The sequence below is a fragment of the Pieris napi genome, chromosome 21, assembly GCF_905475465.1.
Source record: "Pieris napi chromosome 21, ilPieNapi1.2, whole genome shotgun sequence".
Taxonomy (NCBI): Eukaryota; Metazoa; Arthropoda; class Insecta; order Lepidoptera; family Pieridae; genus Pieris; species Pieris napi.
In genome coordinates, this window is record NC_062254.1 from 8,702,221 (window position 1) to 8,729,284 (window position 27,064).

At 34.9% G+C, this 27,064-nt stretch overlaps 1 protein-coding gene and 1 pseudogene across 1 annotated transcript; one reads left to right on the forward strand and one right to left on the reverse strand.

Annotated features, from left to right (window-relative positions):
* On the forward strand, window positions 1-26,763 carry LOC125060413 (4-coumarate--CoA ligase 2-like). Its single transcript, XM_047665314.1, has 9 exons — window positions 1-246; window positions 11,185-11,395; window positions 12,214-12,576; window positions 14,804-14,989; window positions 17,880-18,001; window positions 19,638-19,808; window positions 22,235-22,405; window positions 23,460-23,541; window positions 26,438-26,763. Exons 1-9 carry the CDS (start codon window positions 61-63, stop codon window positions 26,644-26,646), a joined length of 1,701 nt encoding a protein of 566 aa, XP_047521270.1. The 5' UTR covers window positions 1-60; the 3' UTR covers window positions 26,647-26,763.
* Window positions 16,535-16,653, reverse strand: LOC125060563 (annotated as a pseudogene).
* Window positions 26,764-27,064: the final 301 nt, after the last annotated feature.

Consider the following 27,064-nt stretch of genomic DNA (forward strand, 5'->3'; position numbering starts at 1 on the left):
ACACACGCCCGCTCAGTCGCTAGTTGCTTGTTGCGAATAGCGCGCGCGAATTGTTAAAAAATGGCGCGTAAATTGTTTTTACGTGAACTAAAAGAATTGAAAACTATTAGGAAGTTATCAGCTAGTGCTGTAAAGAAAGATGTTTTAATTAAATCATCTATACCAGATCTAGTTATTCCTGAAGTGAATTTTTTGGATCAGCTCTGGGAGAATTCACATCGTTGGGATAGCGCTCATGTTGCTCTGGTAAGATATATTTACTTTTTAATGTCGCTTCCGTGCGTCACCCGTATATTAACAAATAGAAATTTTTAAGCCAATGAAAATCGATTATAAGTACGTATAGTTTCAGAAAAAATCAAGCATGTGGTGGTACAAGTTTTTGTAATAAAACGCGAGATATAAAACATCAATATTTCACACTTTATTTTATACTATTTGTTAAAGATTTGCACTACAAGGCTAATTTTGATTTCCGTATGTCAAAAATGTATGTATTGGGTCTGACATACGGCTGGTCTCGATTCTTAATCTTACTCTATTTACCTTCTACTGCTTATCACCGTAAACGCGGAATAGTTTGATAACGTGCGGGCATTTGTGGTATTTCTTACACATGTAAAACTATGAAGTATGATTGTTTAATATACATACAGGCTTTATATTAAGTATTTGTACACCCGTCTCACACACGTTAAATTTTAAACTGGATGAAAAAGAAATATCGAGATTAAACCACAAAACAGCTGTTGAGGTTAGATGTATAAGGTAAAACACAAGAGTATTTCGTAATTCTACAGCTAACATAAATTATATATAACAAAGAACAATTATACTAATGATATAGCCAAAGATGGAATACATAATATATTATACAAAAAGGTTCAAACATTTACGAAAGGAAACAAACAATAAAAAATATTGAATACATTTAACTAAGTAATACCTAATACGGCTGTGTTGTTTGATGTTGTCAAAGTAAGAGAATGTACGTGATTTATCGTTATGGATATTCTTAGTACTTCATTCAAGCATATTCAATAAACAAGTGAAGGCTTAAAAAGTGGTCGTTGTATGTCCAACTATACAAAACTGAGTTTTTTGTATAGTTGGTGTTGACGTGAGAAACGTAAGGGTAGGATAAACTAGCGAATATTTTGAACTTTAGCTATTATATTAAATAAATGTAATAACATTTTAAAGTCAAGGTATTTAACAAGGAAAATTATTTAGAAATGTTGACTGCGTAGATAGAGTAGATGATCTTCTAAAATAATAATAATAACTAACGAGAGAAGGTATTAACGTGAAATACTTAAGTGCGAGCGAAACAGAGTATAAGTTTTTCTGTCTCTTTTTGACTAACGAGTTTTATTTGTTTACCACCGAGCCCTTGGTGGTAAACAAGTTTTCACCGCTTACTAATAAATCTGTGAAACCCAAGTCAAACCCATATTTTAAGACTTTATCCTTATAAGAGGTGTATTTAAAGAGTCAGTCATGGTGAATTGTTGCATAATTGACTGTAAAAGCTATAGTGAACGTAAAGAACCAAACATAACCTTTCATCGGTAAGTAGCCTATTTTGTCACGACTCAGTAACTTTGTTCAAGAATTATTCATTCGAATGTGTATTTTGGTCAATAATAAGGAATCTTCAATGAATTAAAACTGTAAATACGACATATGTCAATCATTCGCTATCTCACACGCTGTACGCTGATGCCTGGTCTATACCATAGTCCGTCTACGGTTGACTGCAATTATAAATAACTTAACTTTTCTTATGACAATTAATACGACATTTGCATGCCTATTTTTATATGGCTGATTGTGCGGTTTGTTTGTGATAAATCAATCTGAACGTGCCACGTTCTTTGTCAATAAACGGTTTATTAAATTTATAACTAGTTATTAATAATTACAGCACGTCATTGGAATTTTAATGGACCTATAAACACTATTGGTGCTACCTTTGGCTAAGGTCTGGGTCTAGATGTCTATGTCTGCTTCGTATTTAATAGATACTTATAGAACTTCTTGATTCAACAGGCACAAGACGCGTAAAAAGAACTAAACCTTAAGGCCGATTTACATTATCTTAGTGTTTAGGAGAGTGCTTTAGGATAGTACTTTAGTTGAAACATGTAAACGCTACTTGCTTTAGTAAACGCTACGCTAAAGAACTTGCCTTTCAAGTTGTACTAAAGCACTCTCCTAAACACTAAGATAATGTAAATCGGCCATTATGGGTTACTAAAACTCGTGTAGTGAATATAAGTGCAAGTGCGGTATCACGGACACACGAACATAGTGTCAAAACATTCTAGAACACTATGACTGTTGACATTACCTTAGTTTAAGCTATTCACTTGTTTATTAGAAAATGAAGTCAACATAATATTACTTATTAGAAATAATTATTGTATAGCCTAGATTGTAATGCATGTAAAGTCGCACTCTCTTTTGTGAACTTTATTCTAGGAAAATAATTGATATAAATGATAACAATAATAAAGACAATAAAACCCACATAGTAATAATAATTATAAATAAATAAACTATATAAATATAAATTTTATTCAAAGTATATAAATGGTTTGACTTTGACTACTGTTAAACTTAACATAAACTAAAATATATCATTAAAAGGAGTCCCTGTAGGCAAGGTTCCGAAGATACTGGCAGCGTTCCCCCTTTGAATTGCTAAAAAATGTATATTAATATGTAATTATAAACTCTCACAACAAAGTATAGTACCCAATTTAACCGTACGTAATTATTAATTAGTTACAAATACAATAATTAAACAAAAACATATTGTAATCATATAGAAAACAATATATACAATATATAAATTAATATATATATATATATATATATATATTTATATATTTTTAAAACAGCTGGTTTATAAAAATTTGTAAAACATTACAGGAAACTATATACAAAAACATCGAAATGACGCCGTCATGTTAACATTTATGTTAATTATCACTCGACACAAGGAAGTAGACATAACAGTCAAAAAACAAAATAAGCCGCATCTCGACCTTGTTCGATCGCCAAACATCATTTTAGAATATTTGTTTTATATCCTAACACGTTTGATAGAAGTTTTTTACTATTTGGCCTGTAGTGTGCAGTGCAGTCGTAGGTTCGGTAATATATATATATATATATATATATATTAATTTATATATTGTATATATTGTTTTCTATATGATTACAATATGTTTTTGTTTAATTATTGTATTTGTAACTAATTAATAATTACGTACGGTTAAATTGGGTACTATACTTTGTTGTGAGAGTTTATAATTACATATTAATATACATTTTTTAGCAATTCAAAGGGGGAACGCTGCCAGTATCTTCGGAACCTTGCCTAAAGGGACTCCTTTTAATGATATATTTTAGTTTATGTTAAGTTTAGTTATTTATTTCAATGTATATTATTTTATTATTAGTTTTATGTATAATTATTTCCTATATTTTAAACGTCTACCTCACGTTTGTGCTCATTTAATGGTCCTGTTAACAGATTGTGTCGGATTTACATTAAAACTTGTTAGAAAAATGACTCGGTGGCAATTTTCAGCAACTTCATAAAGACTTTTCGCCGAGTAGTTTTAGCAGCCTAGATGTGTTATTTATTTGCTATTATTATTATTTTCTTTTGCATAATCAGTGTTGGCATAGTGGCTTCAGCGTGCGACTCTCATCCCTAAGGTTGTAGGTTCGATCCTCGGCGCATTTAACATTCGCTCGAGCGGTGAAGGTAAACATCGTGAGAAAACAGGCTTAAACCCAAAAAGTCGACGGTGTATCAGGAACGAATACGAATCACTTACTTGCCTATAAGATTGACAAATAACCATGTAACAGATACAGAAATCTGAGGCCCAGACCTAAAGAGGTTGTAGACCCACTGATTACTTATGTACATACTATTTACATTGTATATTCACGGATGTTTGGCGGACCCATGCGATTTCAATACAAAGAGTCCCCTCGTGAGTTGTGGTGCATTGCGGGCTACACGATTGTGAGGAAGTTGCATGGATCTGGTTAGAGCTGTGCCTTCGTAAGTTCTCATGTAATTTTAACACGTGTATATCACTTCTATAACATATTATCAGAAGTCCTCATATTAATATGTGCGATATTTCAGAGCAAAAATAAAATAAAACACTATATAACTTATATAGTATTTATTTTTACACTATGCGTGCGTGGTGTTTCACTTATTTAATTTTAGAGAATTATAGATAATATTTAAAAAATTTGGTACTGCCTACTCATTATTTTTTGATAAAAAATCCAGTAAATAATAAATTATACGCATATTTGATTAATTTAAATGATTTTATCATTTCGGTTACCGCGGCTTTTTTAAAACATTTTTGCATTTGATGTAATTTAGATAATGATGTTGATAATAACAAAATGATACCTAGAATATTTTATCTTAAGATAAGAAGAATTTTCACAATTACTTTCAAGGAGAAATTGCTTTGTTGACAAACTTGAAGAACGTCGTAATGCATGTTTATCGCTACATGAGGGCACATCAATGCCAAGTCGCAAGCAAATATGCGACACAACCGAACCATCTATTTCTCGAAGCAGTTCAGACTGCTATAGTTATACAACAAAGTTTTGTTGTTGCTAAAATTAGAAGCTTACATTTTAATGGCCAAGTCAATGTTTTTAAAACATAAAAGATTTGTTATATTGATAAGGCCAGTGAAATTTTGTTAGGTTAGCCACTTACGTAAATATGAAATACAGAAAAAGGCTAGAAATGCATCCTAATAAGCTTGCCACGCAACTAACCATACCGGACCTAATATAAATAGGCTTAAAAGGCGACAAATCCTAAGTCTTGATAGACACGGTTGAAAGAGAGGAGCAGTCTCGATGGAGATTTTGCTCTGAAAAAGCTAATTACGTAATAACTGACAGAAGGACCCTTAACAGACAGAATTATGACATGAATCTCACAACTTTTTACGGTAGTTTTTTACAATTTATGTTTTTGAGGGCATTTTCAGATTACATTTCGGAATTATGGACCCTATAAGCGAGGCTGGCCTCTGTGTAAATTTTCTTAGCTCCAGACTGGACGAACCAGTAACCTGACACGCCCCTTTCGCGCCCATGATTATGCGTAATCTATCGGCTTTTATTTCGGTATATCTGCGAAAGGCGGAAACTGATAAAAATAAATTAAAATCCTTGAATTATAGTTAATTAAAAGATAAGTTTATGTTAAAAATGTTCACTCATTTAATACGATGTTTTTAATTTCGTGACAAAAAATCCAACCGTCAATTTTTTCGGCAAACAGATGTAGAATTGTATTGAATACATATTGTGTACCTGTCTTATCCAGTCTTACCAGTATTCCCTATCTTCCTGTGTGGAATAGAAACGTTGACTATCTTGGCTCAATAATGGCAAAGGAGTAATGCCTTTGATATGTGGTGTTGGAGGCAAATGCTAAGAATACCACGGACTGCGAAGCGCACTAATACATCGATCCTGACCCAACTCCGCATACGGACAGTCTACCATATGCCGACAGCGAATTGTATCTTATTTCGGCCATACAATGCGCTGGGGCGTTGAGAACTTGGAGGAACTGATCGTGGTTGGTAACACAGAAGGTAAAAGATCACGTGGTCGTTCACTAACCAGATGGAGCGATCAATTGATAGAGTCATCGTCCTCAAAACTACACGCTATTATGAGAGAGACGCTGGACATAAACCGGTGGAATTAGATAGTCCGCTCCTTGCTGACCACGACGCTCAGATATGAGCTAACGACTGAAGAGAGAGAGACCAGCATCTACCTAAATATCTTACTAGTATGACGAGTGGGTGATTTAAATGTTTTCACCGCGAATCTCCTAAACTGCTGTACAACTTTTACAGATCTAGTTTAGCGAGGAAATGCTGCTAGAAGAGATTTTTTTTTTTAAAGACAATTCACACCAATTGACCTAGTCCCATGCTAAGCTGGTGAAGCTTGTGTTATGGGTACTAGGCAACGGTTATACATACATAGATATTACAGATAGATAGACATATAAATACATATTTCAAACTCACAAGACCTAAGCACAACACCAAATGCTCATCACATCGATGTTCGTCTCAGCCGGGGATCGAACCCGGGACCCATGGATTCGCAGTCAGGGGTACCACTAGACCAATGAGTCGTCAAAGAGAATTTTCTAAAATTAACTTACATATTAATAATAATAATAAAAACTGATAAATATAGAATTAAAACAAATTTAAAAAGTTTGGCCCCTGTGGCAGTGACCTTTGCAACATTGCGATACTTATTCGTTGAGCGAGGAAAGCACCAGCTCTGGCGTCACCGGTAGTATCAGGCGCCTTGAATCTTTAATTAGCGCCTGTGCACTTGAACCCCATGACCCAAGAGTCTCTACTCCAAAGGAAACAAAATTTAAGTAGAAGACTCTAATATTGAGAGAATTACATCGGAATTGCATACAAAAACGTCACGATTGATATCGCTACTGGAATTTAAATGGGTGTGTTCTGTTATCGAATCACTTGTTCTGGCCTTTTAGAAGTTGCTAGGCTGCGTAATAAAAATTGTCAGACTGTATTATTATCTTTATATATATAAATTACGTGTAACGTTGTTTGTCCGCTATGGACTCTTAAACTACCGAACCAATTTCATTCAAATTTGCACACCGTGTGCAGTTTAATCTAACTCAAAAGATAGGATAGCTTACATCTCAATTTATACGCGCAATGTTATTTAATAGCATAACCACCAATAAAGCATGGTGGTCCCCATCACTGGTGTTCTCCTACCGTTTCCCTTGAATAGGTTACTACTATGTAATATAACTAAAACCTTAGCCACAGCAACGTTTGGCCGGTCTGCTAGTTTATAACAGACTGTTATTACTAATGATGTAGACTAACAACTATAGACCACAAGAATTTTTATACTTTACAGATATATGTGAGAATTAATTTTAATTGCCGCATAATTTTCTTGGCCGGTAAGAGTGTCGCTGTCATCGATTTGGTTTTGCCAGTGAATAAATATTATCCATTATAAGGGGAATAACTTGAATTCATGCAGGGTTCTTTTTTTTTTCTTTTTTTTTTCCTTTTTTTAAAGACAATTCACACCAATTAACCTAGTCCCATGCGAAGCTGGTGAAGCTTGTGTTATGGGTACTAGGCAACGGATATACATACATATTATAGATAGATAGACATATAAATACATATTTAAACACCCAAGACCTAAGTACAACACCAAATGCACATCACATCGATGTACGTCTCAGCCGGGGATCGAACCACCCATGGATTCGCAGTCAGGGGTACTAACCACTAGACCAATGAGTCGTCAAACTTGGGTTACTTTATAATTTATTGACTAGACTTAATAAAACAATGTATACTAGTATCTAGAAAATACAGTTTAGGCTTAAATAAATGTGACACAAACTTAGGAACAACAGCCCTGCGATTCTGTATTCTGATTTGAGAGAGACCGCCGATGCGAAAACCGCGGTGTGAGTTCGTGAAGTGAGTTACAGAATCGCAGGGCAGATATGATAGGTTTTGTTACTCATACTATTAATATAATATCTTTTAAGATACCTAGCAATTCTAGCACCGTTTGAAAATTAACATTTTGCCATTATAATTATGCGAGGAATAAAAATAAATACATTTTAGTTGGATATTTCTTAGGTGATGATGGATGATGATACCAAAATGGTGACGGTAGTAACAATTTTAGCCACAATTTTAGCCACAATTTTAGTGGCACTTTCCGGTGCATTATTTTTGAGGCACAGCTTGAGTTAAAATTCTTTTGTCTGTTATTATCTGTTATAGCAAGACAATTGAAGCTAAATTAATTGCCCTTGGTTTTTAACATAAATTAGCATCTGTTGGCACGTGTTAGCGGGATCTAGTAAACAATTAGTCCAAATGTGAATAAAACTTGTCATGTTTACGAGTAATATAACTTTATTCTCTGAATGGATTTTTTAAATACTTGTTGATTTTAAAACTTTGGACTTTGAAGTATTAAGTAAAAAATAAATACTGATAAATTTCCAGATAAGATGTTTCATTCTAGATTATAGGCGACATGATTCACACATTATCGTGTTTTGCAAATTTCAGTTCATTGACGTTGGGATAAATGCTTCTCTTATTATTAATACCGGATGTTGTGTCTAAGGAGTTAGGTTATCGGAATAATTATATTGTCTTTGGTATAATTAAGTAAAAATAAATAAATCTGTGGCGCTCAAATTTTTGGGTCTATCGGTTTCATGATCATTTGTATATTAGATTGAATATAGACAAGTAAGTGATCAACCTCCTGTTCTTGACACACGTCGTCGACTTTTTGGGCTAGCCGGTTTCCTCACGATGTTTTCCTTCGCCGTACGAGTGAATTTTAAAAGCGCACATAGAAGGCCATTTCTGCACAGCCAGGGATCGAACCTATGACCTCAGGGATATCAGTCGGACGCTAAGGCCACTGGGCCAACACGGCTCTAATTAATGTAAATAATTGGATAAATCTTAAGCGGTTTTTGCGAGTAAGGATATATGTATAGCGTCATATTTTTATTGGCGCTGAAAATTTGATGTTTATTAATAATATGTTGGTTAATTAAAGGAAATCGTTACTAAGATAATATCTTTAGCAATTTTGCGTTTATTTTTAGTTTAATTTACTTTTTACTATTTATACTTTATAATATTTTTTATAGTAGGTATATAAGTTTAAAAATTAATGATCCTTAATGGTAATTAAGAATTATTATAAATTTTAAAGAATGTCCAATAAAAATTTAAATATGAATACTTTTCGAAAACATCTTACATCGTCGAAAATAGCCTTTATCAATTTCTTTACCCAAATCTTATGCTTGATGATAATTCTTTAATGAAAAATAAATAAACTGAAACATAAGTAATATTTAAGAATTATCTTGTAATAGATATGTAAATATAGAAGTCAGAAATGCTTAAAATAAAAACAGGTCATCGCACACATGATGAATGACAACAATGAATGGCCTTAGCGTGTTAATAGAATTACAAAAATCTACTAAATTCTAACAAACCGAATAATCTTAACAATTAAAAAAGTATTGTTTCATGTGGCGTTAAATTTGAATTAAGAACTCGAAATCAAAGATGACGTATTTCGTACACTATTAAAGTGCTTAAAATATGATTTTATGATATAGTTTGTAACTTTTTTCACAAATAAAGACTAGTCAGTCATCTAACAAGATGTACTAGGTACTAAAATAGCACAATACTAGACTAGACTATGTCTATGGTTTGTTTATGCTTGTCTATGGTAAAACCGCGTCGTCGTGCTACGTTTTGGCGCGAATTTGGCATTTTATTGTTACGTTGTATTGTTTCTATCTTAAAATGTGATGAGACTTTAATTGCTGCTGTTATTTAGAAGAATTGACGGAAATGACTATCCAAGCCGAGAAAATTATGCAACATTCCATGACTTGCAAGTGTAGAGGATAATAAAAATAGTATAGTCGGTTTGTTTGAATTTACGATTTAAAATTGTGTTCTAAAATACATAATCGTGCTGAAATTGTTACATGACGGGTAATTCTCTTACATTATGTTTTTATATTCTTAGACAAATAACCTTATTTCACAAGTAGTTGAAGAGTTATTTATCTGTGTGATTACTGTGTATTATTTTCATAAGTGTCGAAGTATGATCTTTAATGATAACAGCTAAACGCATCTCTATCGTATTTTCATACAATAATGGACGGTAGTGCAAGATTCGCACCAAGCTTTTATATATGTCACCGTAAAATTGTAAAAACCGTTAGATTGTAATCTATCTCGCGAGATTGTAAACTGTCGAAAGATTGTGAACCTCAACGAACTGCTTACAAATTAACGTATTATTATTCGGTAGTTATATGAAATTGTTGGGAAGTAAAATTAATCTGTAATTGACCTAAGAAGTTTGAATGATAACTAAGTTAGTGTAGTACAATCTACCGAATACCGATAACCGATAGATTACAATCTAACGGTTTTTACAATTTTACGTTAACATATATATTCTCAATAGATATTTAGAAGACCTTCAGTGCAAGTCGATTTTTCGAAGATATGTCGTTTTCGTAATCATGGTTAATTGCCCGAGCAAGTCCAGATAGAGAAATAAGAAGATAGATAAAATATAGATTTTCCGTAGTAAGGAAGCGTTCAAGTATTACGTCACGCAATTTTTGGAGATTATTGACCCCCCCCCCCCATGTAACGCACCGTAACGTCTTCTGTACCCAAGTATAGTAAAACGTTTCGTGACCACCTAGTGACTCTTTATACCTAACATTATGTGGTGTAAAGTACTGGAAAGTCGAAAATAATATTAACAGTAACGCGTAATTCAATCCCCGCCCCGCATCGTAACGTTTTATAAAAGGACCCCCCCAAAATTCGTTACGTAATACTTGAACGCTCCCTAATTACATACATAAGTATCGAGGAAATGCTGCCGGGTTTTCTATTAATTAATGTATAATTATTATTACTATTACTATACGCACAACGGACCAACCACGAGTCTAATTGCGGAAAAAGGAGTCCTTCTACCCTTCTACCCTATTACTATTACTATGATTGGTTATGGTATGGTTGGCGGACTCAGTTTCCGCATTTAGACTCGTACTCGATCCGTTGTGCGTAAAGTCCTGGCTAAGCCAGCCTAGCTCCTTCTAGAACCACAGAAGTCTCCTGGGCACTTTGTAGGCTTGCTCCGAGGACTTCTGCACGTTGTTTAGCCAGAGCCTCGCATTCCAGGACTACGTGGGTGGGTGATTCTTCTGCGCTGATACATCCTCTGCACATGGGGCTGTCTGTCGCGCCTAGGACAAAAATATGTTTATTAGGAGTGGCCCGTGGCCCTACTATGATAGGTTAAGAATATATATATAATAGTATTTATATATTACAGATTATTGTTAGTATATCAAAATAGTAATAGTTTAAAATACAAAAAATTACGTAAAGAATACTCTCTCGACTCGAGTCTTGCAAACCCTTGACACACTCATACTCTGATAGCTTTGACTCATAAAATTATTTTTTGCAGAAATGCGCAGAAACACACAAAAGCTATACCTATGCTGAACTATGGAAGAACATTGCGATATTTGGGACATCGCTAAAAAAGAAATTCGGACTTCAACCTAATGACATAGTTGCGGCAATGTTGCCCAACTGTCCGGAATATCCCGTGGCAGCTTTTGGCACACTCAAAGCTGGCGGTGTGATGACAACCATCAATCCAATTTATAAAGAATGTAAGGTATTTTTACGATGTAGTGTAATTTTTTTTTTTTTTTTTAAAGTCAATTCACACCAATTGACCTAGTCCCATGCTAAGCTGGTGAAGCTTGTGTTATGGGTACTAGGCAACGGATATACGTACATATTATAGATAGATAGACATATAAATACATATTTAAACACCCAAGACCTAAGCACAACACCAAATGCTCATCACATCGATGCTCGTCTCAGCCGGGGATCGAACCCGGGACCCATGGTTTCGCAGTCAGGGGTACTAACCACTAGACCAATGAGTCGTCAATTAAATGATGCCTGGTCCCCATTAGTGTAATAAAAAACCAGTAGCGCAACAAGATTTTTCGGTCTTGGCCTCAGATTTCTGTATCTGTTTCATGATCATTTTTCAAACTTATAGGCAAGTAGATGATCAGCCTCCTGTGCCTGACACACGCCGTCCACTATTTGGGTCTAAGGCAAGCCGGTTTCCTCACGATGTTTTCCTTTCACGCCGTTTGAGCGAATATTAAATGCGCACATAGACAGAAAGTCCATTGGTGCACAGTCAGGGATCGAATCTACGACTTGAGGGACACTGCTGAATTAGTGTCTATACTCAAATGAAATATTATCAAAATAGATTCAGCCTTTAAGCGTATAGACACTCTCACAGATATGTAACTTGCACATAAGGAGATTTTATCAGCATATGAAGATTTTAGCGGACCCCCAACATATATTGTTACTTCATAGAACTTCACCGTCTATCAACCCATTTTAATATACCTAAGTTTTGCTTTAAATAAACTTTGAAATGGTATTTCCGTTTCAGTTGAAATAACTCACCAAATCTCCCTAACGAATCCAAAAATTGTGATAACAATACCAGAATGTTACGAAACAGTTAGACGGGGACTTCAAAATGCAAAAAATGACGCGAAAGTAATAATACTAGATAGAACAAACAAACCTATACCAGAAGGAACTATACGTTTCTCTGAAGTTGCTGAAAATGGAGAGGCTGATTATGCTCTTCTTGATAAAGTTGAGAGGAAATTGGATGACGTGGCTTTTATTCCATTCTCCAGTGGAACAACAGGATTGCCGAAGGGCGTAGAAGTGACCCACAGAAACCTGGTTGCAGCTAATCTTATAATGCATCATGAGAGAGTTGATGACTCTGTTATTGCTAATGGTAAGTAATTTAAAGTCATTGATAATGGAAATGACGGGAAAGATTTTAAAATAGCGATTTTGTCTTTAATGTTTAGTAAAAAAGGGTATAAATTTCGACGCATGTTTTAAAGTTTGGTGGTCTAAGAAGTGTTCGGTCTTTAGTCAAACAAACATAAACTCTTACATCGAAGTGAAACGAATTAATGTTGTGCCGGATACCGAATATTCGGCCAACCATGAAGCCGGATATCCGGATGAACATAGTCAATTGGTCACTAATGCTGTACACTACCCAAAGGAGGTTTACTAATAAGCTGGACTAATAACTTTTGGAAGCTGGCCTTGTATATGAAGACAAGCAAATTGGTTTATATTCATCATAATTTGCCCTTAGTGCAGTTAAAGTATTTAATTTGGATCTGTTTTTAAAAATTCATGTTAAATATAGTGCCTTCTTCAATCTTTATTTCGTATTTTATGAAATCCGGTAACCGGCCGAAACTCGCTTCGTATTATTATGCCGGATTTAAAATTTGAGCCGGTTACCGGATAGTTACCGCATATCCGTTTCATCTCTACTCTTAGAGTTAGATACATGTAAATCTCGAGGTTTTATTTTCAAAGGAACTTAAATAATGTCGCAGAATTCAGTGTAATATATAATTCTAGTTATAAATAGAAAATTGTGTACTCCAAGGAGGCTAAATACGGAAAATTGCAACTGACCCAAATACACGAGCGATACAAACTTGTTTCTATGATCTAACTTATAATTACATAAGTCAATCATATAATACGTCGTATTTAACTAATACAATTTAGCGGTAAAATGGAATAGATGGGCTTTAATCGTTTATTAAAACCTATTAATTAATTCGTGCATGCGGTGATGTTAATTATTTCGACTATGTGTTTGCGTGTTGTTCCCACGAGAGAAGTGCGTGCTCCTATTTCACCATGCCTCCTGCTGATAGAGGACAAGTCATTGTATTTTAAATTTATGTTATTATTATTAATTACTTAAGATGTCATGTGGTACATGGTATAATGGTTGCAGCTCTTTACAAACGTTGTGTAAAAAAATTGGCGATTAAAAAGTGTGGCGGAGAGTTTATTGCCAGTTCTTCTCTTCCGTTCTACGCCCTTGATTTGAGAACTGGCACTAAATGTAAAATTAGAAGCATTAATGTGTATTTCTTTACTGACAAGTCATAAGTGTACAATGTGTTACCTATATGATAACATTATTTTTTAAACATTACAATAAAATATACAGTTTTTTTTAAATTTTCTTCATCTAGAATCTAGATAGTAATAATAAAAATTAATAAAAAGAAAATAAAACAAATGTAAAAAAATATTGGTTGTTTGTAAAGTAGGTTTACGATCGAGATGTTTACGTGATTTTTTTCAAATTTTAAATTACATCTATCGTTTTATTCACACTTTTGATGATAAATTTCGGGTGTAAAATGACAAGTTTACTTATTCGACTATGATATACATTTTTCTTCATACATTCACGGAATGACTGGCAGCGCTCGAGATGAGACGGGAGATCGGTCCGTCTCTCTCTCGTTATACCTGCGATCGCGCTCGTGAGGTTTTGGTGTGACACAAGTTTCTGAACATGTCACCCGACTAAAACGATTTTAAAGACGTTATCACGTCAAAAGTTTGGTCCCTGTGGCAGTGTACTTTAATGCATAATTTCTTCGCTGTATTGCGATACTTATTCGTTGAAAGACCAGCACCAGCAAATAAGCATTCCCTTCGTATCCTTGTCACCGTTCTATCTTAATATATATAAATTACGTGTCACGTTGTTTGTCCGCTATGGACTCCTAAACTACTTAACCGATATCAATCAAATTTGCCCAGCGTGTGTAGTTTGATCCAACTTAAAAGATAGGATAGCTTACATCTCAATTTATACCCGCAATATTATTTTATTGCAAAATATTTGTTTATTATTTGATAGTCACAATTCTAACAGATGGCGCTGTGTTGAAAGTACCAACGTTTCACATAAGCTACAATTTAATGGCATAACCACCAAAAAAGCATAGTTCTCATGGGTCCCCATGACTGGTGTTCTCCTACCGTTTCCCTTGAATAGGTTACTACTATGTAATATAACAAAAACCTTAGCCAGAGCAACGCTTGGCCGGTCTGCTAGTTACTTATAATTATTGCATTTATAATATATTAATTATTATTGTCTCTAAACATTTTATACATTACAGGATCGTACCAAGAAGTCCTGCCTTGCTTCTTGCCTTTCTTCCACATTTACGGCTTAGTAATCAATTTGATTGGTCACGTGGCTAAAGGATGCAAACTCGTTACAATGCCTAAATTCTCTGCATCAACATTTTTCAATATTTTGAAGAATGAGAACCCAACAGTCATGTACGTGGTGCCGCCTATAGGTAAGTTTTTTTAGGTTGATGCTATTAAATTTACTTACATATGAATCAGTGTTGTGTATTTTAAGTATATTCTACCAAAATGACATAGACATAGACATAGACATAACATTTATTACAAACGAAAACACACACACATAAACACACAAAATAACAATACTTAAAGAAAAAAAAAAGACATCAAAAACAATAAAAATTAAAAATAAAAATAAAAAATTCCCTTTTGCCATTCAGCTTCCAGTATGTGGTTGTCATTGCTAGTAAAGTAAGTTAAAATGCTAGTTAATTGTTATATAGGTGAGTTAACTTACAAAGTAACCTTGGAGTTCAGGCACCTCTCATTCGAATTCACGAAGAATAACTACTAATCCAGAGTTTGACATATTCGGTAGTGGGCTGTTAAATTTAATACAAGTACATTGTTAAGTGCCTATTTGATACCTAATCCGCAGTTTTGTGAAAACTAATTAATTACTTGATATGTCATGTGGAACATGGTGTAATGGTTGCAGCTCCTTACAAACGTTGTGTAAAAAAATGGCGATTAAAAAGTGTGGCGGAGAGTGTGTTGCCAGTTCTTCTCTTCCGTTCTACGCCCTTGATTTGAGAACTGGCAGTTAATGTAAATTTAGAAGCATTAATATATATTTCTTTACTAATGAGTCTAAAGTGTTCATTATGTTACCTACATGATTAAATGATTTTTACGTAAAAAGAAACTAAAATTAGACGTTTATATTTTTTGTAACATTTATTGATACCATAATTGTCATCTATTTTAGAAAATATAGCTTGTAACATATACATTAGATATAGCATTATATATGATGAGTTGAACTTTAGTAAATAAACTTACATTAAAATAATAATGTTCACCGAAATTACCTACTATATATTTCACTGTTTCGTTTAAAAGACATAATTAAAACGCCTGTTTAAAGAATAAATCACAGAAATTCAAATAATGAAGTAATCTAGTTCATTAATCTTTAATTAATGATGACATTACAGTTTAAACGTAAATTCTACTAGAGTCTTTGTGAAAAGAGAACCGGCGTGGTGTTCATTTCATTTATACACAAATATTACATACTTTTAATTTTTTCATACTCTTAAGATGTTTACTGTCGAACTACGTAACTGACCTCGGCCTCCAAAAGTGATGCAGACTCCTACAGATTCCCCTAGAATCTAGATTATTGAGAATTAGAGCCTAGATTCTAGAACCAACTTCAAATACTCCTATATCGATAAAAACCCCTAAAGTTTTTGTTGTACACTCGGTTTTAGAGGTAATTTTAAATATGCATTAAACATATATTCAAGTAGTATAAAATACCTTTAATCCTTTTGATATTTCAGTTATATTCTCGCTTGGAGTTTATATTTCCTTTAGTTTGTTCGTGCGTTTTTAAAAGAAATAAAAACTTTAGAGGTGTCAAGGGACACCCGGATGGAACGAAATTCCTTTCGATTAATTTATATGTTAATTGGTATCATAACAGTATGATAGATTTTCTCGACACCAATCTTACGACGAAAAAAAAAAGCCAACATCACGAGGTGTTCCCAGGCGGTCACCCATCCAAGTACTGACCTCGCCCGACGTTGCTTAACTTCGGTGATCGGACGAGAACCGGTGTATTACAATAGCAAATAACAAAAAAGTGTCGTGACAACTTTTCGTAAGAATTTTTTCCGTCTAGCCCCCTATCACAACGCGCGATAAGGAACTTCGTTCCAAAACTGATATTAAAGAAACACTGGCCTCAAGTCCCACATTTTTTTTCTTCTGCACACACTTAATATGTGTATAAAGAAATTACCATATTTTCGTGTTCGAAATGTGTAATTTCTATAGTCTATGGAAAAAACCATTTTACTAATCTGTATCTGTGCTCGTGTCGCGCGTTTAGTTTTATTACATTGACCTATTAATGTCGTTCAATCCCAATTTATGAGATTAGATAAAGTAGGTACTAAACAATCATTTGATATTAAAACCTAGGTATTAAAACTAATATTTCAAAAATTATACGTGTTTTTCCGTTTTTATAGTTTTTTATTTGCACTGGTTTAACTTACGCATTCTTCATTACGATAACAGGAAACGGATCATTGCTTTTCTTTCTTTATATATTTGGGTGGCTTTAGTTTAAAAGTTTAGAAATATTTCGATTAATTATTATATTTATTTATATAGTGACAACTTCTCAAATGTATAATATTAAAAGAATGACGTCATGAACGGCCTATGGTAGTGAAATGTTATGTTAATATTGTGTTTGTAAAAGTGCGACTAAATATATGCGGCCGTTTTCGCAATTTCTTTATGCTGATTTATCGACTGTAATGCTTCTGGCAAGCAAACATTTGTCCATACAGAAACAATACAAATAATATTAGATTTTGTATCTTAGGCTAGCATCTACTTGCAACTCGAAAAAAAGATTGGCGTCCGCCATTTTGTTACTTTGTACAAGTTCCAATTTAAACATCAAAAGTTTTGCTGAAATACGTATTTCAAGAAAAAACATTTAGAGTTTGTTATTTTACTTGAAAAATATTTTTCCTATTTCTTTTATAATCCAAAATGTTCTAACAAAAAAATCTTTCAGTTAAAATTTAAATGACAGACCAAAACTAGCGTCTTTTCCACAGACTAACAAAGAAATTAATGATACATCAGTTAACACATAATAGATAATTAATAATCTAAAGAATCTAATCTAGGAAATATCATTATTTCATTACATTTCTTAATATTTTATTATATGAATAATTTTATAGATGTTATAAAAACTTTGTTTAAAAAACGTTTTGTTGTTTATTATATTTGTATAAATAACGCGTTAGTTTCTTCTGCATATTATTAAGAAAGTATTAATTCCAGTACTTCTGTTGGGAAAGCACCCGGACGTAACAAAAGATCATTTAAAGTCTTTAAGACGAATTATTTGTGGAGCAGCGCCCCTTTCTAGTACTGACGTTGAAGGTGTTCTTGAAAAGACTGAGGTAAGGTTCTTTAAATCTCTAAGTAAAACTTATTAAAAAAATCCAATGGCGCTACAAATTCTTCGTTATCGGATTTCTGTATATTTTTCTTCAATTTGTTATAGGACACACACAGTCTATTTTTAGGTCTAAGGCCGGTTTCCTAAAGATGTTTTCCTTCACCGTACGACGAGTGTTAAACACGCACATGACACTAAGTTCATATGTGCTCGGCCGTGATTCGAACGCAGGACCTAAGGGTGGAAGTCGCTAAACTATTAGGAAATATAAAAAATAGAACGCTGTTAAAAGAAATCAATGGCCCTACAACCTTTTTAGGTCTGGGCCTCAGATTTCTGTATCTGCTTCATGATCATTTGTTAATCTAATAGGCAAGTAGATGAGCCTTCTGTGCCTGATACACGCCGTCGACTTTTTGGGTCTAAAGCATCTTTTCCTTCACCGTTCGAGCGAATGTTAAATGCGCGCAGCGAGAAAATCCATTGGTGCACAGCCGGGGATCGAACCTACGACCTCAGGGATGAGGGTCGCACGCTGAAGCCACTAGGCCAGCACTGCTCTAGGAACTTGGGGTGGCGTTGGTCAAAAAGTGTACCTAACAACTCTTTCTTATGAAAGACACTAATTTTATTACATAAAAAATATTTAATAAAAACCCACAACAACTTTATGGGTTTTAGCCTCAGATTGAATGCGTTTCTTTTTGATCATTGTTATTTCATAGAACATAGACTGTCTGAGACATGTCGGTATTTGTATATGAGACAGCCGGTTTTCTCACGTTTTCCTTTTTGTTAATTGTATATATATACAAAGTCCATCGATAAGTAACCTCAGAGTTGAAAGACGCACGCTAAAGCCACTAGTAACACTGCTACTCCATTATTTATAATTGTTTAATCTTCAATTATTTCCATACATTAAATGCTTTAACAAAAACAAAAGGCGTCTTAATTCATTAATTCCTAAGTCTTAACAATTACGCATAAGACGCTTATTATAGCCCTCCTCCTCTTTTTGAATTTTTAGCCAATTGCTTTAATATCGTCTTCCCATATTGTATTTTCCATATTGCTAACGACTGAAAGTCCTATAGCCCCTAGAGGGGGCAAGGGGCGTCCAGAGCGAGATCTCGTTCGGTCATGAGTCTCGTATCTGTCTCTCTCTCTCACTCCAAGTGTTTCCGGCTCTCTTTGCATCATGTACGACGCCAAGTTTGCTTGGGACGTCCATGCTTCCGCTTTCCTTGCCGGTTCCAATCAAGAACCTGCTTGGGGATAACCCCAATTATAAAATTGAAATCTCTTCGGAGCGTATTGCCTATTCAATTCCACTTGCGTCGCTTGAGCTGCTGGCTAATCGGGGTTTCTCGGCAGCGCTCCCAAAGTTGCTCGTTAGAGATCTTCTTGTACCCAGAATAATTTGACGTTGGATCCGAATATTTTAACCGGATTTTATTGCTAACTGATGATATGAACCAATTCGACTTAGGGTCCTTCAAGCGTACAAATTCTTAAAAGGCCGGTAACGCATGAGCCCTTTGGCATTTAGAGTGTCCAAGGGCGGCGGTATCACTTAACATCAGGTGGGCCGTTTGCCCACTGTTGTATAAAATAAAATGTTCTTTTAATTTCAGGGTAAATTAGTATTTGGTCAAGGTTACGGTGCGACTGAGACGTGTGCGCTGGCGTCAACTACGTTCATAGGTCGGACGGTCCTAGACAATTCGTCTTGCGGCGAAGTAATGGCTAACACTGAGATGAAGTTTGTTGAACCTACGACGGGTGAAGACTTAGCGATTGGTGATGTGAGTATATCAAATTTACTGGAAATATCTTTAAGAATTCCATTGAGACTTGCTTTGAGATTTTCACAAGTGTTACACATACATATATCGTCATAGTCGTAGAATAGTGACGGATCTGACAAATAGTAAACAGGGCAGCCATTTCAAAATTATATAATCATGTTAGATTGTATGTTAGTTTTTGTGATAACATTTTTAATTGATATTCTGTAATTATGAAAATTGGCATACAAGCGAACAAAAGTGTTTGTTTTGAAATAAAATAAAAATAAAAACATTAAATTACACAGTTTTCTAGCAAAATCACATGCTTCTATGAGCGTACCTATCAAATCCGTCACTTTATCGACTGATTAATTTGAAATTTAAAACACATGGAATTTTTTTCATTTAGTCATTGTAAAGGGTTTTTCAACAAGAACTTTGTTTTCTAAAACAAAATAAAACAAAGAATTTAGAGGAAAATGAATAAAATTTTTATTGTATTACAAAGAGAAAAGTTTGGCAATTATGAATGAAAAATGATATCTGGCAAATGTCCACCACGACCACGCTGACAGATGTTGATTCTTTCATCAAAATTTTTAATCACTTTTTGGCAAAATGGAGGGTCTATTTCGTTAATGACATCACGGATTTTGAGTTTTAAGGCTGCAATCGATTCGATTGGCTCCGTATAGACTCTGTCTTTAACATAGCCCCACAAAAAATAATCCAGTGGTGTTAAATCATACGATCTGGCTGGCCACTTAACAGCTGAATTTCGCGAAATTATGCGCTCGGGAAATTTGGTTTGCAATAAATTGATCGTTTCATTGGCTGTGTGACATGTGGCACCGTCCTGTTGAAACCACATTTCAGTGATATCCATGTCATCAATAATAGGCCAAAATTTAGTGGTTAACATCTCGCGATACCGTGATCCATTGACTGTTACCGCATTTCCAGCCTCATCTTCGAAAAAAAACGGCCCAATCACGCCTCCAGACCACGTAGTGCACCACACAGTAACACGTTGAGTATGCAAAGCCTTCTCATTAATTGCTTTAGGATTTTCAGAAGCCCAAATGCGACAATTTTGCTTGTTGACGTACCCTGACAAATGAAAATGGGCTTCGTCTGAAAAAATGATTTTTTCAGAAAAACCAGCAGGTTGTTCCTGAATGAACTGAGCGAATCTGCGGCGATTTGAATGGTCGATCAGCTTTAATTCCTGCACCAGTTGAATCTTGTAAGGCTTCAAAGCCAAATCCTTTCGCAAAATTCGCCATGTTGTGCTTTTGGATAACCCCAATTGTTGAGAACGTCGTGAAATTGACAAATTTTGATCTTCTTCAACACTGTGGCTCACGGCGGCGATGTTTTCTGTTGAACGACCCGGTCGAACACGTGTTGGTGTTGGCACATTTTGTACCGAGCCTGTCGACTCAAATTTCGCGACCAAATTCTTAACAGCGGTATCAGAAGGACGATTATGCTGGCCGAAAATATCGCGAATTTTACGAAATGTAACTTTAACAGAACCACCATTTTTATAGTGGATTTGAATTATTTTAATGCGATTTTCGAGCGAAATTGAATTCATTGTAATAATTGCCAAAGCACCTGCTACGAATACCGCCAAAAACTAAATGTCAAAACTATCACGTTCTCGGTGTTGCCACAATTGAAAAACAAACTTCTTGTTGAAATACCCTTTAGTATCCAAGTATGATAAAAAGTGGATTTTGGATTTTTTTCAAATCCGACATTGTTCTACGATCATACGATATGTCATTTAATAGATGACAATAAGTATAAGAATTTATAACACCAGTGTCTGACATACCCGCTGTTAGCTGTATCATGAGAATATCTCCTTGTCACGGAGGTGTTTGAATACCGGCAACTTCCAAATTTAGTGCTATTCAAATTTTCTTTGCATCTAGCATATTGGACCTTACGATCTGATCACTTAGGAAACAGATACAGACTTCAAACCCTTTCTTTTTATATCCGAGGTGGAATTTCATTAGCGCATCCCCTGCCTTCAAAAGTTGACTGTGGGACTTGACCCACGCCAAAATCTTTGCTATTCAGAGACTAAGTGAGCAACACCCACTAAACCACTTAGAGTTGTTCCTACAAAGCCGCATTACAGAAGCTCCGGGGTCGCTGTCGCATTCTACCGGGACCTCAACGGCATGTTACACTCAAAAACCTCCCGTGCAGTATACACTACATAGGGTAGGAGATATATATCTTCTCCTATTTACTCCCCGTCTTCTACCCCTAGAATTCGTCCTAAAGCGCTCCCTCTCTCGTTCTGCTGTCTCCTTCTGTAAGACTTCGAACCCTGGTAGAGCACCAATTTCAAAGAATTCTCCTCATACTAGTTTTATTAATAGGTACTTTTTAGTGAATGTGAATTGAATGTCTTTTTATAGCAAGGTGAGCTGCTTATTAGAAGTCCGACGGTGATGAAAGGCTACTACAAGAATGAAAAGGCCACGAAGGACTCAATAACTGAAGATGGTTTCTTTAGAACTGGGGATTTAGGATATTATAAACCGAATGTCGGTCTGTACATCACAGACAGGATCAAGGAACTTATAAAGGTAATTTTTTACGTAAAGTTGTGCAATTTGACACTTAGTGTAAGAGTCAGAGGACTTACGGACCTGGCTTATGTCAAAATGCAATGTGGTTTTGACAGTTTGGGGTGTTTTTTTAATGTTTTTTAGTCTAGATCTTCCATGATGTCTTTGTATAATATTTGGTAGAATATTGTAACTAACACAATAATATATGGGATTTATGGTTGTCTGATTGATTTTTTATATTTAATTTCAATCAATTAGGATTCTAATTTTAATATAGAATTTTCTTATCACGTACTTGTCACACGTAACTACAATTATGAAAAAATTGTGCTTTGTTATATGATACCATAATTGTTCGAATTTACACTTTGTTTCAAACAACCAATTATTAAAGAACGCAATGATTTATTTATTTATACTTCATTGCCATAATACACTTATAGAAAAAAATACAAAAAGTAAGTAGGTTACAAGTTATTAGGCAACGGGCGGCCTTATCGCTAACAAGCGAATTCTTCCAGGCAACCCTAAAATGGAACAATAGAAAAAAAAATAAACACCTACAGAGGGTAAAGTACAAGAGATGCATAATTAAATAACTAAAATAAAATAAAATCTAAATCTACAGAAAAAGTATAAATAGTAAAAGTATAAATAGGTTAATTGACTCACAATTAATATATAAAAGTAGTAGCTAATCACGAAAAAGAAAAAAGATGATCAAAAAGGAGATTTTTAAATAAATTTAAAGACTGAGCTCGTCTGATATGAATAGGTAAGGAATTCGATAGCAGGATACTTAGCACGGTGAAGGAGGAGTGATACAACTCAGTTATATGAATATATGTAAATCATATAAAATTATATGAATTACGTGAAAAAACATAGTAAGCAAAATTTTTAACCTTATACTAAGTTAGTTATTCCCAAAATATTTACCATTGTAAATGTATCAATCAGTAAACAATCATTGTGTCGAATACAATGGCACTGTGATGAGAAAATTCATTCAAGTGTCATTGGAGTAGGATTTCACTACGCAGCTTCAAATAATAAATATTATTTTTAGGTAAAAGGTATGCAAGTGGCGCCAGCTGAACTGGAGAGTTTACTTCGGACTCACCCTGCCGTACAAGACGCGGCTGTTATTGGTAAGTGGACTTTGAGATCTCGTATTGTAGACTCACGAAAATATATAGTATTTGGAATATTCTTAACATAATACATAGCCATGAAACGAGAGTAGGGAGGAAGCAAGTGAGAAAGATCGAGAGAGAGAGTAAGATTGAGCGAACGTCGCATCACGCACAGTGCCATGGAGTGAGAGGTGGGAGAGAGCTATAATGAGAAAGATTGAGAGAGAGAGAGAGAGAGTGATAGATATAGAGCTAACGTCGCTTCACACACAGGGCCATGGAGCGAGAGGTGGGAGAGAGCTATAGTGAGAAGGATTGAGAGAAAGAGTGATAGATATAGAGCGAACGTCGCATCACACACAGTGCCATGGAGCGAGAGGTGGGAGAGAGCTATAGTGAGAAAGATTGAGACAGAGAGAGTGATAGATATAGAGCGAACGTCGCATCACGCACAGTGCCATGGAGCGAGAGGTGGGAGAGAGCTATAGTGAGAAAGATTGAGAGAGAGAGAGAGTGATAGATATAAAGCGAACGTCGCATCACGCACAGTGCCATGGAGCGAGAGGTGGGAGAGAGCTGTAGTGAGAAAGATCGAGAGAGAGAGAGAGTGATAGATATAAAGCGAACGTCGCATCACGCACAGTGCCATGGAGCGAGAGGTGGGAGAGAGCTGTAGTGAGAAAGATCGAGAGAGAGAGAGAGTGATAGATATAAAGCGAACGTCGCATCACGCACAGTGCCATGGAGCGAGAGGTGGGAGAGAGCTGTAGTGAGAAAGATCGAGAGAGAGAGAGAGTGATAGATATAAAGCGAACGTCGCATCACGCACAGTGCCATGGAGCGAGAGGTGGGAGAGAGCTGTAGTGAGAAAGATTGAGAGAGAGAGAGAGTGATAGATATAAAGCGAACGTCGCATCACGCACAGTGCCATGGAGCGAGAGGTGGGAGAGAGCTGTAGTGAGAAAGATCGAGAGAGAGAGAGAGTGATAGATATAAAGCGAACGTCGCATCACGCACAGTGCCATGGAGCGAGAGGTGGGAGAGAGCTGTAGTGAGAAAGATCGAGAGAGAGAGAGTGATAGATATAGAGCGAACGTCACATCAAGTTTAGTAGTTACATATTTTTATCATCTTTAGATGGCAATTCTATCGCATAACGTCTTGTGCAGTAAACGCAGATTTTTTATTTATTTATATTATCATTAGCACGTCGTATACAGTGTGAATATAGATATACAAATACAAGGAGTGATCATATACTTATGATTATTTTTTGGGGCTTTTACTTTAGTAATGATTAATTTACAAAGACGTTTCACTTCTGACATGTGTAGTGTGTACTTTGTACGCACGCACTTTTTTATTATTAACATTAATTGAAATTTTAAGTATTTGGTCCCTCTGTATCTTTGATGCAGCATTTTCTCGCTATATTTCGATACTTATTCGTTGAGTTAGAAAAGCACCAGCTCTGGGGTCACCGGTGCAACCATGTGCCAACTTGAATCTTTAATTCGCTTGTACACTTCAACCCCACAGCCCATGAGTATCTACTCCAAAGGGGAAATAGAAAGATGTTTTATTTTCTTGATCTCTAAAACAAACTAATAAATATTTAATTGGCTTCATCAGTGAAGTATCCAATAGCTTTTTTAACAGCCTATATTTAGATTTCATTTTAATATAAACAACGTCACGCGGATGGTCAATATTTTGTACAGATGTTGTGCGCGGAAAATTTTATGATTATTAAAAATCCTCCTAAAGACTACGGCTTTTACCTGGATTGAATTTTAACTTAGCTTTTTTGGACTCGATAATACAAAATGTTTATGTATTTAACTAAATATAATTGCTGTTCTCATTTAAGTTAGTAATTCTTTTTTGGGGAAAGGGATACTCTTCTTTAATAAAATCCCAGAGGCTCTTTTATCACTGCCTTTCAATAAATTTAAGAAATGTATTAAAGAAAAGCTGTGTAAAAAGGCTTACTATAAAGTCAACGATTATCTAGTTGATAAAAGGGCCTGGGACTAGTGCTAGACAGGCTACTTCTAATTAATTTGCGATATTTGTTTTAAATAAGTGTTGTTTGATGATTTGCTGTTTTAAAAGAGTACCGAGAGTTTTTTACGCCGGCTTTTTCTCTCGGCCTACACCCTCTGTCTTCTTTGCCGATGAGTAGGGATGCCTTCAAATTTAATGACGTGGAATAAGTGATACATGTATCTTATGTTCCATAATCAACATATTTTATTTTTATTTTTTTTATTTTATTTTATTTATTATTTTTATGACATTATTTAATTACAATAATTGATTAAACGTGTGAAGAGAAGCAGGAAGTAATGGTTGTTTGCATTTAGTAAAAAACCTTGGCAGTTTCTCTCGTCCCTTCTTTGCCCTTGACTTGAAAACTGGCAGTAAATTTATAAGTATTAATTTTGTTTACTGACATTCGTAAGAAAGCAGTGTTGGCCTAGTGGCTTCAGCGTGCGCCTCTCATACCTGAGGTCGTAGGTTCGATCCCCGGCTGTGCACCAATGCACTTTATTTCCATGTGCGCATTTAACATTTGTTCAAACGGTGAAGGAAAACATCGTGAGGAAACCGACGTGTCTTAGACCCAAAAAGTCGACGGCGTGTGTCAGGCACAGGAGGCTGATCACCTACTTGCCTATTAGATTTAAAAATGATCATGAAACAGATTCAGAAATCTGAGGCCAAGACCTAAAAGGTTGTAGCGCCACTGTTTTTTTTTACATTTAGATTTGACTAAAATTAACAAAAATCGACTAATAACCCTGCTACATTTACTAACAATGTCAAAAATATCTAGTCTGTAAAGCACCATAGATAACAAAATGAAAATAAGCTGTCCAGATTATACTTAGCAGTAATTTACTTTCAGGCGTACCTCACGAATACCACGGTGAGGTGCCAAAAGCGTTTATAATAAAGAAATCGGGCCAAGACACGACCCCTGAACAACTCCAAGACTTTGTAGCAAGACAAGTAGCTGCGTTTAAGAAAATAGAGGAAGTGGTTTTTGTTAATGATATTCCTAAAACTAACACTGGGAAGATATTGAGAAAGGATTTGAAGAAAATGTACGCTTAGAATATAATGTTTAGTCTAAAAGTTATCTAATTATAAATGAAACTTGTGTGTACTAATGTACATGCGTTAGAAGTTATACTTCTTTGGCGTAACAAGATAAAAAATCTTTTCAAAAATTTTATACTACGTTTGTTGAAAAAACTACACTAATAGAAAAAAGGTATTTAATACATTGAAAGTATATAACGCATTATCTAGTTAAATAAAGTTTATATAATTATCACAAAATAAAATGTTGACTATAGCTAACTTTAGGGTGTCGGTTTTTTGTGACGGTGTGCGCATCGTAAAAATTTACGCTCATCATCATTTAACGCGCCAAAAGAAGTATAACTTTAGTAAAAAATTTGATTATCCTTAATAGTGATTATGACTGAATTAGATTTTTTTTTTGTCTTTGAATTTGTGTAATATGCAG

Coding starts and splice junctions, on each gene's coding strand:
- LOC125060413 (XM_047665314.1), top strand. CDS start 61: ATGGCGCGTAAATTGTTTTTACGTGAACTAAAAGAATTGAAAACTATT. Junction 18,002..19,637: donor GTGTTCTTGAAAAGACTGAG/GTAAGGTTCTTT, acceptor TTTTAATTTCAG/GGTAAATTAGTATTTGGTCA. Junction 19,809..22,234: donor AAGACTTAGCGATTGGTGAT/GTGAGTATATCA, acceptor GTCTTTTTATAG/CAAGGTGAGCTGCTTATTAG.